The following is a 12,972-nucleotide window of genomic DNA, read 5'->3' as shown; positions in this document are numbered from 1 at the left end:
ATCAACAAGAAGTATCCTAAAACTTTGATCCTAAATGAAATGAATTTTAGATTGAAATTGAGACTACAAGATTCAAAACGAATTTCACGTCCTCTTTCTCCACTTGCTTCTTCCAGAACTATATTTAGGAACACCACATCACACTCTCCATTATGGGAAAAGTAGCCAAAGCATTTAATGTGCTCTTCTGACGGTCAGCAACATTCTCTCTGTGCTATTGACTGCTGTCGCTGTGGGAAGTGACCAACATCAAAACCCTACCTTTCAGCCAAAAAGAGTCGTCACTAGATCTTTACCCCTACTGTTGATCTTGTGCCTTAAAAAAGAGAAAAAGAGACTAGAAGCCTGGAAGAAGAAAGATGCTGGTGTGAGCGTTCTCCAAGGGTAAAGAAGAGTAAAGGTGAGGAGGTAAAAATAGCCTGAGCAAATGGAGAGGTGAAAGGAGAAATGTACACAGTGGGTAAGTAAGAAAGACAAGATTAGTTATGAGGACAGAAATGAAGGTGGAAGACTTGGTGGAAAGAACAATTCAGTTGGAAGAAAGCCTCATTGCCTTCCTGCCTCACCTCATGGCTCATCAGTGTTTCTGTGGCAGGCAACAGTCTGGCCATGCCAATTTCTCAGGCTTCTGCTTTCCACGTTCTAAATAAAATCCTCCACTCATTCTTTAAATTGTGATGAAATATATGTAACTTGAAATCGACCATCTTAACCATTCTGAAGTGTGCAGGGCAGCGGCATTAGGTATGCTTGCGTTGCTGTGTAACCCTCAGCGCCCACTATCTCTAGAATTGTCTTGTCTTCCCAAACTGAAACTCTGTCCCCAGGAAACACAAACTCCCCACTCCCCCTTCCCCCCAATCCTGGCAGCCCCCATTCTATTTCCTGCCCCTGGGGATTTGACAATTCCAGAAAACTCATGGACATGGATCCTAGAGTATTTACCCTCTTGTGATTGACTTATTTCAGTTAACACAATGTTCTCAAGGTCCTTTCATGTTGTAGCATGTGGCAGAATGTCCTTTTTTAAGACTGAATAATATTCCACTGTATGTACATATCACATTTTTAAAAATTTATTCATCCATCAGTGGACATCTGGGTTGTTTCTGCATTTTGGTTATTGTGAATCACGCTATTACGAACATGGGTGTTTATGCTCCTCCACTCATTTTTAACAACCTCCTTCAAAACGTACAGATAGTATTACCTCTTTATAAATAATATATTTTTTAAAAAACAGATAACTTCTGTACTCAGCAGGAGATCCACAGAATCTGAAAAATTGAAGAGAAATATTTGTTTTGATGATTGCCCAGCCCACCCAAATACCCAAGCACTGATTTAGCCAATGTTTCTAAATACCCAGCCTGAAATAAATTTGCACCAGGATTCTTTACAGCCTTATGATTCCAATCCAGTGACTCATCTTCCTGTCAAGAAGATGAGGACTTGGGCAAAAAGAAATTGACACACACTAGTTCTTAGTCTTAAAAATACCTCTTTATTACACCTCCTCTCTGAGTCATAAAAACAAACTCCTTCTCTAATAGATTCTACATTTGACATATTTATATTTTTATGATTCAATCTAATTTTATTTCATATACACATACATATGCATATGTGTTTATATATGTGTATGTAGATCATATTTCTATACACACACATATACACATTTATTTACACACAGAGATTTCTATTCTTCATCTATCCTTTCCAAACTGAAGTCCAATTTGCTGAATTTCCAAGGGGATTTCCACTTCAACACACAAAAAATATGCTCACAACTTAAGAGCTCGTAATAAAATTACCAGGGCAGCTAAGGGAGCCATGTTTCAGAGTGGAGATATATACATATTCTTTTTTAAAAGAAATATTTTAGAGGGGCCTGGCTGGCTTAATTGGTAAAGCACGCAATTTTTTATCTTAGGGTCATGAGTTTGAGCCCAACATTGGGCATAAAAAAATTTAAGGGGTGCCTGGGTAGCCGAGTAGGTTAAATGTATGCCTCTTGATTTTGCCTCAAGTCATGATCTCAGGGTCCTGGGATCAAGCTCTGAGTTTGGGGGGGGGGGTCCACATTCGGCAGAGAGCCCACTCTCTCCTTCTCCCTCCAACCCTCCCCCCACTCTCTCTCTCTCAAAATAAATACATCCATTAAAATTTTTTTCTAAAAGAACTATTTTAGAAGCATCCCCAGTCCTCTTTTGCATAAAACAAAGTCTTACAATGAGTTGGTCATAAGACACCAAGGAAATAATGGTCAAGTGATGGAACCCCAATGTGTGAAGTTATGTTACAAATTTAAAGCAGATAAAAATGCCAGGTAACCTTGTAAATGACCTTGTCCTTGACTTCAGGTGGAACACAATCTTCTCACCAAGCAGCACAGACAGAGTAAGAAATAAGATTGATAATCTTCCCGGTCTAACTTATCTCACCATCGCTTGTCTCCGGTGACTCTCAGTCCTAGTCAAACTTGTGTCCTGACCCCACACAAAAACTCTAACCTGTTCCTTCTGCTAGAACATTCTCTACCCCAATCTCTTCCTGTCTAACTCCTTTCCATCCACCAAGCCCCCATGAGGCCCTTCCCGACACCCTCATAGGGAGGCACGATTCCTCCCGGCTCTGATCTTCCCCATCATGGCCCCCAACTAGAACAATACCACCACGTCTTGCCAGCCCTGCCCTCCAAACACACCCCGTCCATGTTGCCCTGCGCTCCTTGAAATCACCCCCACCAGTGTGTTGCATGAACTGCCCGTGCCACACTTTACCCATCCATAAAATGAAGGGATGACAGTCTGTGCTACACAACTCTACAGGCTCGTGAGGCAGCTGAAACGACTCTGTAAAGAAGAACGGCTACAGAGCAGTGCAGGAAAGAGACAATGCAGGAGCTGAGGAGAGGACAGCAGCAGTGTGTTTTCAACTCTTGTGTGCTTTTTACACAGAGGCTTCAGAGCAGCCGAGAGAATAGGCCGGCTTTTTTGATATAAGTCAAATTACCAAGTCAGACACAAAAACAAACTCACAGATATCTGTCAATCAAATGAGGCCATAATTGCTATGTGAGGCTGCTTTTTGCGTTGTTTGTTTCTGGAGATTTGAGGTCATATATTAACACATTAATTGAAATTTTGGTCATAATTAACATGTATTAAGCTGTTGATTACATGGTTGCATTTTGAAATTTTTAATTGGTTTGTTTCAATTGATAAAAGGTAATTTGTTTGGGGATGATGTTGAGAATTATGTATTTAATTATCATTGAATAGATAATTAATATAGTGTAGCAATAGTAAACAATGACTATGGTAATTATCATGGAAGTGCACATATTTGTACAAATATGACAGACTGATTTTCTCTCTAAAGTTGCTCTGGTCTTTGCTCCGAGCTGGTCGCACTGTTTCACTCCCTTCACAGATGTAATTAGCCACATCTCTGTGTCAGCCACTTCCTTCATCTGAAAAGAGCTTTGAGAAGCCATGAGGACAAAGGACATCCTAAAAGCCACCTCGAGCTCCATTTTTCCCTCTTTGCAGATTACTCACTGAGAGGGCTTTTCTGCATTTTTAGTCAGCTCTAGGCATTCCCTCAGTATTAAATTGAACCTTTTTATTAAAGCATTCCTGTATCATTAGGGCACCCTTTTCCCCAACCCAACAGAGTAATCATAATCTAAGAGGGGTAAAGCCTCCCATGGTGGTTTAACTATATCCACTAGAAAATCATAGCACTTACCAACAGACTGCGTATTACTATTTCTAAATTGACAGAGGAAGGTGGCAAAAACCTCAGTGTTTTTTTTTAAAACTGCTTTCCCTACAGTACATAAACAAATACATAAATACATAAATAAATAAATAAATCCCCAACTCAGAAGAAGTAATCATGAATAATATGGGCTCAGTGTAAAATCCTGCCTGTCTGTCCATCAGCAAAATTGCTGCTACAGACCGAGCTCTCCTTCACCTACCAGGTTCCAGAAACACCTAGCACGTCCCAGAGAACACAGTAGCCAAGGGCTGCCCCAACTTGTGGGCATGGAAAAGGTTGTTCCCGTATTTTCCAGAGGGCAGCCAGATGCTACCAGAAAAAAAGGCCCTGTGCTTGCCCTGCTGGGACTTTTTCTCTGCCTTCCTTTCTCCTGTCACTCAGCACAGAGTGGGAAGTCAGAGGCAGCTGTGACGGAAGAAAGAGGTGACTCGTTTAACAAATGTGGACAAAAAATCTCCACTCTTCACCCTCCCCAGAGCACAGGAAAGAGCAGCCTGCCCGCTCCCTGGCCACAGCTGCACATAACATATATTTTAGAGACATGCCCCCAAATCCAGAACTGTTTTTACAAAAACAAAAACAAGTGTCAATAAATTCCTAATTTAATAAACTTAAAGAATGGAGAGAGAAGATATATGATTGGCCAGACTGCAAAGGGAACCATAGAAAAAGTTAAGTCGGGGGTAGGGCGAGGAAGAGGGGTGGCCATTACTCTTTCTTCATTTGCATGAACCTGAGTTGATCCTAGAGATCAATATTACCATCTTAAAATCAAGAAGACAAAACTACACTGTAACATTTGATCTTATTCTAAAGTGTTATTTGAGGTTCTGTCCAAACTTTTATAAAAACATAAAACAACTTATTCAACAGTCACCTGGCATAATGAAAAGCCAGTTAAACGAGGGTCATTTTCCCAGCCTTAAGTGACACAAGCTGAACAAATATGATTTCATTTGGGTCTCCCCACACTCCCATGAGGCAAGAGGAACAGGTGTTACAATCCCACTTCAGAGATGTGGAGACTGAGGCTGAATGCTCTGTCAGCAGCCACACACCCAAGATGTGAGGACGCCAGCTATATAGCACTGCTTGACAGGGTGCCATTTCCCATGACACAAAGATATCACAACATCCATGCTACGACCTCAATGTTTGTATTCACCCCCGCTCGCAAAAAAGTCATATGCCGAAGCCCTGGCCCCCACTGTAATGGTATTAGTTGCTGGGGCTTTGGGAGGTGATTAGGTTTAGACGAAGTCTTGTGGGTAGGTCCCCCAAGATGGGATTAGTGTCCTTTCAAGAAGAGGAAGAGACCAGAAGTCTCTTGCCATGTGAGGACACAGAGAGATGGTGGCCATCTGTGAACCAGAAGAGGGCCCTTACCAGGAACCAGACCATGCCAGCCCCTTGATCTTGGACTTCCCAGCCTCCAGGAGGGAGAGGAATTAATGTCTGTTGTTTAAGCTGCCCAGTCTGTGCTACTATGTTACAGTGGGCCCAAGATGGCTAAGACAACCAGTTTTTTGACTAAATAAATCAAAGCCAAACTAACATGCCTTCTGGCAACGCTTCCTAATTGTTAGTCATTTCACCACCACCTTCACGATTTCTGTGAGCTGCAATATTAGTTACATAATATCTTTCATGTAGACCACCCTTCAGATGTATATCCATTTATTTTTCCAAAGAGAACTCCATGCCACCATCATAAATGGAAAGCCAAGTATCACTGTCCTCAAACAGAAGCTAGCTACATACTAAATACAATGAAAATCGAACAATGCGGTCAAAATGTCAGCCTACACAAGGCTTCCTCTCTCTTTGTAAAAATGGCTGGGGGTGAGGGGTGGGGGGGTGGGTAATCAGCAAGTGTTAGAGAAGTGTTGATGTGGCAGCTAAGGGGAGCCCTCCTTCCATTGAGAGAAGGACTAAAGGAGCTCTAAGGATATAGACCAGGCTGGACAGGAGTTGGTGTAGACAACAATTTACCATCAGCAAATATACTCTGGGGCCACCTGCTTCCTTGCTCCTCAGGAATGCAAAGTCCTCTCTCTGAGACTCACTCTTAGTCTTCAGCTTCTCCATGTCAGCTTTTCCTTAATAACCCTTCCTCATCTTCCCAAATTATAATCAAACTAAAGATCTAGAACTCACTATTTTTTTCAATACAATTAAATTAATCTTCTTAATTTTAAAAGCAACATTTGCCATTTCTGAAGGGAAAAAAAAAAAAAAAAAACCTCTTCAGCCCCAACCCCACAGTTAAAATAGGGTGAATTTCTTTAGGGAATAAATTTTAACGCACTTTTTAATGGATCAGAAGCCACACTATTTAAGAAGGTACACCTTATCCCTGTGTTCCCAGAAATAGAATATTATCTGTAACCCTTATTCTAAAAAAGACTTTCCACCTTTCCACCTTCATGGTGTAAAATCAAATATGCTGCAGAGCAGAAAAGATTCCTTTCTCTCCACTCCCACCCTCATTCTTGGCTTACCTGGGCTTAGATCTAATGTTGGCGTGGGATCACTCATGCAGCCCTTCCTGGTGGCCTCTGTGGCAACGTCCTTAATGAAGTCACCTGGCAATATGACAAGATGTTTGGGCACTGGCAGCAATGTTTTAGAGGATGCAAAAACTTACTTCCTTTTTCAGTTCCCTCCAAATCATACGACCTCCCTCTGAAGCTCTGCACCATGGCATGGCCCTGGGGCAACTGTTGGGGTCTAGGAATCTCTCTGTCCCACCGTCTGGCCCCTCAGAGTCAGGAGACAGCAAACTCCCATGAGGGACAGCCCAGAGAGTCAGAACCTTGTACATTCTGCTTCCCCACCTCTGACACACAGGGGAGCCCCTGAATGTTGAGTGAGTGAACAAATCCTCCAGACAGCACCTGCTTCCTTGAACTTGAGCTTGTATCTGCCTTGCGTCTGATGGCCCTTCCCTTCACAGACATTCCAGTGTCAGTGACCACACTATCTGTTTGGTTTGGGTTTTTGTTTTTTTTACTATTTGGTAGTGCCAGGAATCAGGGTGTGGTAGCCAGTATCCAGAAAGCCCCCCAGTGGGCCTGGGTTCTCATGACCTCATGCATTCACCTCTGACCCTGCATCACCCTGATCTGGATAACAGGGAGCATCCTGCAGAAGCAACGGGATATCACTTCCCAGGCTGAGTCACAAAAGATATAGACTTCTGTTTCACCCTCTCGCTTGCCTGACTTGGGGTAACTCACTCCAGGGGAGCTAGCTGCCATGTTGTGAGACTATTCCAGCAGCCAACAGTGAAAGCCAAATCATAAGGGTCTGGGCCCTCCTGCCAACAGCCAGGTGAGTGAGCCATTATGGAAGCAGATTGACCAAAGCTCCTGTAGGCAAACTCCCGAGGCTCTGTGATCTGCCTCTTTTCTGGGATCTACAGCCACATTTCCAACTCTTTGCCAGACATCTGCTTGTGCATGGACCACTGGTCCCTCGGTCCAGCATGAGCAAAACTACACATCATTTCTTGCAGACCTGCCCTTCTCTGCACCTCTCCGCTCTTCATCTGGTCTCCCTCCCCTGTCCTCCCTGAAACACAATCTGGAAAACTGCCTCAGCCCCTCTCTCGCTGGTCCCACATCCAGGCAGTCACCGGGCCCTGCTCTGCTTCCTGGGGGTCTCTTCCATTGCCCCTGCCTTTCCATTATCACTGCAACCACTCCCCATTGGCCCCACTGGGGGGGGAGGTCACTCCTCCTCTTCCCTGGAAACCTCCAATAGCCTCTGCAGGCATACCAACTTCCAGAAAACTTCCAGAAATCCTCTATACATTTGTGAGCAGCTGCTTTAAAAAAGGCGACATGTGCCAAGCCCCTACTTTAAAACTTACAATGGCTCCTTCTTTGCTGGCAGAAACACAAATCTTGTTGTATGACCCTTGAGACTCTGTAAGGTAAAGCCCACCTCTCCCTTCAGCCTGAACTCTAATATCTAGCCCAGGCTGCCGCCCAGGAGGCACCTGAGACAGCAGTCACCTGAGGACCTGTCACAGAAGGCCTGAGATTCCATTCTCATTGGTCTGGTATGGGAACCAGGCAGCAGCAATGTTTTTAAACAGTTTTAATGAGCTATACAATTCACATAACATACACCTGATCCATTTAAGGTACATAAGTCAATGCTTTTTAGCACATCTAGAGTGGTGCAACCATCACCACATTCAACTGTAGAACATTTTCATCTCCCCAGAAGAAACCCTCATACTCATGAGCAGCTTCCCTGCCCTAGGAAGCCACGAATCTACTTTTTGTCTCCATAGAGTTCAAGCAGCAGGCGTTTTTTATAACCAGTTAGGTGATGCAAAAGCACCACCAGGGGTGAGAGCGTCTGGCCAAACCAGACCTCTCACCACTTTAGTTCCCTGCTTTGGCTTCTGTGTCTCACTCTGCTCGGGGTGTTTCTCTCCCATTTCCGTGTTTCAAATTCTGCCTGCACTTCGAATACAGCATCCCCCGTTAAACCTTCAAGGACCCCTCCTCTTCCTCAATTTACCTTTGCATCATCTGAACAGCCAGATGGCAAAGCAAACATCAGCTGACACCCCACAGTCCCACCAGGCTTTGCTCTACTAGAGCTCTGGTCCAGACCACCCACTCCCGAACCCCAGGAGCCATTGCTAATCCACCTCTGAACCTGCACTATAAGCACAGCGTTGGTCCTGTACTTAGAGGGACTGAAAATAGAAATTTCAAATAAATACAAATAGCATCTACCTACAAATTTTCACCGTTACAAGATTTCAAACGGGAGGACATCCTCTTCTCACTCCCTCCACACTAAATCTTCATTTTTCCCCCTTCAGTAAGAGTAATAATAAAACAGTGGTATGGAATAACCTTTCAAGTTACCTGCAGCATCAAAACCTTCATACACTTACACATGCACACACATACCCCCACGAGGGTATGTGTGTGCATCTGTGTGTGCGCGTGCGTGTATGTGATTTTTAAATTTCCACCACAGAGAGCAGGGACAGTTATAATAAAGAACACATAATTATTAATCTGCCATCATATGACACACCATTACATAAAACATTTCAGGGAAACCACACGCAAAGAACTTCTCCTTAAATGAAGGATTTTGAAAATGAACAAGCCACATGTTCACATCATCAGAATGTATAAACAGCAGAAGTACAACAAGGCACTCACCCCGCAGATCGGGTGATCATAAGCCTGCATCTTCAGTGGATGCGTGAGGGGGGAATGTGGCAGGACGAAATGAATTATGCAGGCAGCAAGCAAAATAAAAAAATCAAGACCGTACATTCTTCAGCGAAAACATACGCTTAATAATCTAGATGCCGCCTTCAAATGGATTAAACACACTTGAAAATCACACACTGTAATTTCACAAAGAACCTTATCGAACCCAAATGTCTTATTTCATCCTTGATCAGCTGGCCTTTCTTTTCCAATGAGGTGTTCTTCACATTAATTACTGTGTTCTTGTTGTTTGTTTTAAATAAAGAAGAGCCTGTCCGATACAGAACAGGGGCTCCTGTCGGACCTTTCTTTCCTCACACTGTATGCCCTGCCTCTGTCACTTGAGTTTTGACTCAGCTCCGTCAGTGAAAAATTAGACTTCATTTCAGTATGCTAATAGCAATCTCTCCAAAACAATGTAATCAAGGCCTCACGTGCACCTATAATTTCATCCTTGACATAAGCCTGACAGCTATTTATTGTCTGAAAGGGAAAGGGGGGTAGTGCGGGAGGAGAGAGGGGGAGGGGTCTTCTATATGCCCCCCTCCCCCAAAACAAACCCAGCAGCTTTATGTTTGAAGGCAGAGTCTTTGCAAAGTCCAAACAAATGGCAATAATCATGGGGTTTACATATGTCTTGTCTTAAGCAATCAAGGCAGAGGGTTAACAGAGAAGCACATTCAGATGCGCCAATTCCCAAACTGCCCACCTCTGATGAGCCAGCTGTGAGCCGCAATTGTCACATTATAATTTAGGCAAAGGGAAAAAAAGGCATCAGAATACACACTGGATCAACATAATTATTCACAGCAGGATGCTGCAGAATTAATTTAGCCAATCAGAATTATACGTGGGGGTTGGGCACATCGCAGAGATGAAGAAGAGAAAGCAGGGAGAGGAAGGGGAGGGGGGGGATGAGAATGGGGGAGGGGAGTGCTGTTTTCAACACCTCACTAATATTTGGGTAATCCGATCTGGAATATATTTTGAATACATGTAAGCACAGTGTTGTTTCTTTCTCGTTTATTTACAAACACCTCTACGGCACTTACAATGAATGTGCCAGTCACTAGTCTGAGCATGTTAGGAATATTAGCTTATTTAATCGTCAAGACCATGAGGTAGGTACTATTATTATTCTTGCTCTTCATGCGGATGCTCAGAAAGCTTAAAGGGCTGGCCAAGGTCGCACAGCTCATGAGAGGGAGAGCTGGAGATGGAAGCCAGGCAGACTGGCTCCAGAGGCTATGTATTAACCAGCCCCAGTTTAAAGGTTCTCACTCCCAAACAAGTCAATTAGCAATCTCAAGGCACACTATGACTGGTGATGGGCTCTGAACCTTAATACCCTAGAGCTAGAGTGTCGCCTTTCCCTTATTCCTTTCAACTGATTTCCGTAAAGACGGAGACGATACTGTCACTACTAAATCCAGATACTGTCACCACCCCATTCGCCAAAGTGGGAAGAGCAAACCGTTGCCCTTCGGCCTCCCTGGTTTATGACCACACAGCCGCAACAGCTCCGGGAAGCAGCTTGGCCTTCCCGCCTGACACAGCCTTCCTAGGGGAAAGCAGCAGCTAGGGATGCAGAAGACGGATCAGAAAGAAAAGGAAAGTCTGCTGCACCGAGGGAAAAAAAGGGGGCAGAGAGGGTTCGGTTAAATGCCTGATGTGCAAACACAGGAAAGGGATTGAAGAAGGAGCCAGAGGTCACACAGAAAACAACTTCCTGCCTGGATTTGTATCTGCAGACGCGGGTTGGCAGTGACATGAAATGATGCTTGCTTTTCCCATAGGCGCAAGGCAAGTCTAAATGAAAGTAGCCCTCTTCCTCCCCTACTTGGCATTCTGTCATGAGGGTAGATAGCAGAGGAGCCAAGAGGAGCCTTGATTTCCTTGTAGAAGTTAGACTTCAGCTGGCATTCACGGCTGCTGGTAATGGGGGGAAATGACAGGGAGCGGCCCAGGGTTTTATGTGTGGCAATAATGTTTGATCTATGCCATTGTCAATGAGAACTGTGATTTAATCCATAAGGATATAGAGCCTCGTGATGAAAGGAGAACAACGACAAATCCTGATTAACAATCACTGCTACACTAAAGCAGGTTTCCATAGTAACAGGGCTGAAATTATACAGCAAACTGTGATGCCATACCAGGCAAATTACTCCATGAAGGGGCCCTTTTCTGAAAGCATTTGGCTTTCTGTGTTCTCTTAAAATTAAGATGCAAGCATCTTACTTTCAACTTGTATTAGCTTTCCTCTCTTTTCTAAACACTCCCTCTTCAGTTGGTCTCAGATAATATGAGGGATAAATATGTACACACGGGAAATGTAGCAAATAATTAAGCACATTTCAGCCCCTCTCTCCCCTGAAAGGAAAGGACAAAACAAAATTGTGGCAAAGGGAATCTTCCTTTCATATCATTCTTTTGATCAAATCATGCTTAATTTCTTGATTTAGGGCGTGGGAGAAGTCGAAGCAGGTCCCAGCAAAATATTCCAGCTCCCACTCCATATAACAAAGTTCTCTGAATTTACAGGAGGCACAAAATAAAAGATCAGAACAGGGTTAGGAAAAGGAAGGTATTTCCTTTGTTCCCAAGGATGTCTAATTTTCAATTAAGATCTTAAAAAATAAGAACATGGTTTTAAAGTAATGCTGTTTTCCAATGCCTACTCAAAATAATTTTAAAAACGGTGTAATAAGAAAATCTGTATCAGTAAATACCACCTTAAAACTCTTATGGCTGTAACTGAAACTGACTTTGGCAGTGAACCTTTCTTTTTAAAATAGTCTTATCAAATAGCCTAGGAAAAATCTACTGGGTGAATCATACTCAATGTCCCCTTTCAACTGCAGAGGAAGGGAAAGTGTGACATTAAAAATAAACAGGTAAATGATAGCCCCAAACATCCTCTGAAAGGGGGTTCGAGACCTGGAAGGGGGTGAGGGGAATTTAAATGCTACAAGTATTAAATATTCCTCCCCAACGGTAGAAAAAAAAAAAATAAGTAAAAGCTTCACATTTTTCAGAAAGGCTACAACTCTAGAAAAAAACACAGTTCCCTTGAGACGCATCCACGTCTTTTAGTTTAAATCATTGCAGGGTGGTGTGGGGTAGTGGAAAGAACCCAGATTTAGAGGCAGAAGCCCTTGGATACTAGCTCCATCACTTACCAGATGGAAGCCCTCTGTCAAGGCAGCTCTCTGTCAAGGCAGCCCTCTGAATCTGAGTTTCCTCGTCTGTAAAATGGGAATCAGAGTAGCTACCTTGCTTACCTCAAGAAGTTTCCAAGATGACACATAAAATACCACACATGAATACAATCTGACCATCGCAAGGTGTCTCCTGCTCTGATCTCAGCTTCACCACTTACCAGGTGTGTAAGCACCATAACCATCTCAGAAATAAGGATAAGAGCAGTAGCATGAGCCTTGGAGGATGCTGTGACAATTGGAGTCATCACAGGGAAGGCACACTGATCAAGGCCTGGCACAGAGTACGCCCTCAGTAAATGTTAGCTCTTATTTTGGTGGGTGTCCATAACCCAGGGGTCTAACCTGGTGGCTGGGAGGTGACAGATGGATTTCCTTTCGTCAGCATGACGGTTTTGTTTTGCTGGATTTGAGCGCCTTTAGGTGGGACACACACTCCACAATTCACATTTGCCTCCACTTCTCATCGTATCACGTCATTACCTGCCTGGCCCTCAAAAAAGATTTCAGGTTGCAGCCTTACACATGTTCCTGTGGTTCTCTGGGTGTCTGCTTCATTTTGTCTCTGTCTCTTACTCCACATCTTTGTTTTGTCCTTTGTTTCCGTGTGTGTGTGTGTGTGTGTGTGTGTGTGTATGAGCTCTCTCCCTTCTTATTTTCATCTTCAATCTCTCTTAATTTTTACCTCTAGCATTAATTAAACACAGATT

At 43.5% G+C, this 12,972-nt stretch overlaps 1 protein-coding gene across 9 annotated transcripts in view; it reads right to left on the bottom strand.

Moving 5' to 3' along the window:
• MSRA (methionine sulfoxide reductase A) overlaps nucleotides 1-12,972 on the bottom strand; it is a 425,594-nt gene that overhangs the window by 318,801 nt on the left and 93,821 nt on the right. Inside the window, exon 1 of one of the 9 annotated variants that reach the window (XM_082726899.1) lies at nucleotides 6,291-6,342. The exons of the other annotated variants lie outside the window; for them this stretch is intronic. Coding sequence (XP_082583025.1) covers nucleotides 6,291-6,327 — 37 coding nt within the window. The 5' untranslated portion in view covers nucleotides 6,328-6,342. Of the gene's footprint in view, nucleotides 1-6,290; nucleotides 6,343-12,972 lie in introns of those variants that run through there. 9 annotated transcript variants of the gene reach the window in all.

Source organism: Mustela nivalis (assembly GCF_964662115.1).
Source record: "Mustela nivalis genome assembly, chromosome: 4".
NCBI classification, from domain to species: domain Eukaryota; kingdom Metazoa; phylum Chordata; class Mammalia; order Carnivora; family Mustelidae; genus Mustela; species Mustela nivalis.
Note: the sequence above shows the minus strand (reverse complement) of the source record. Positions and strands in the feature narration are given on the sequence as shown.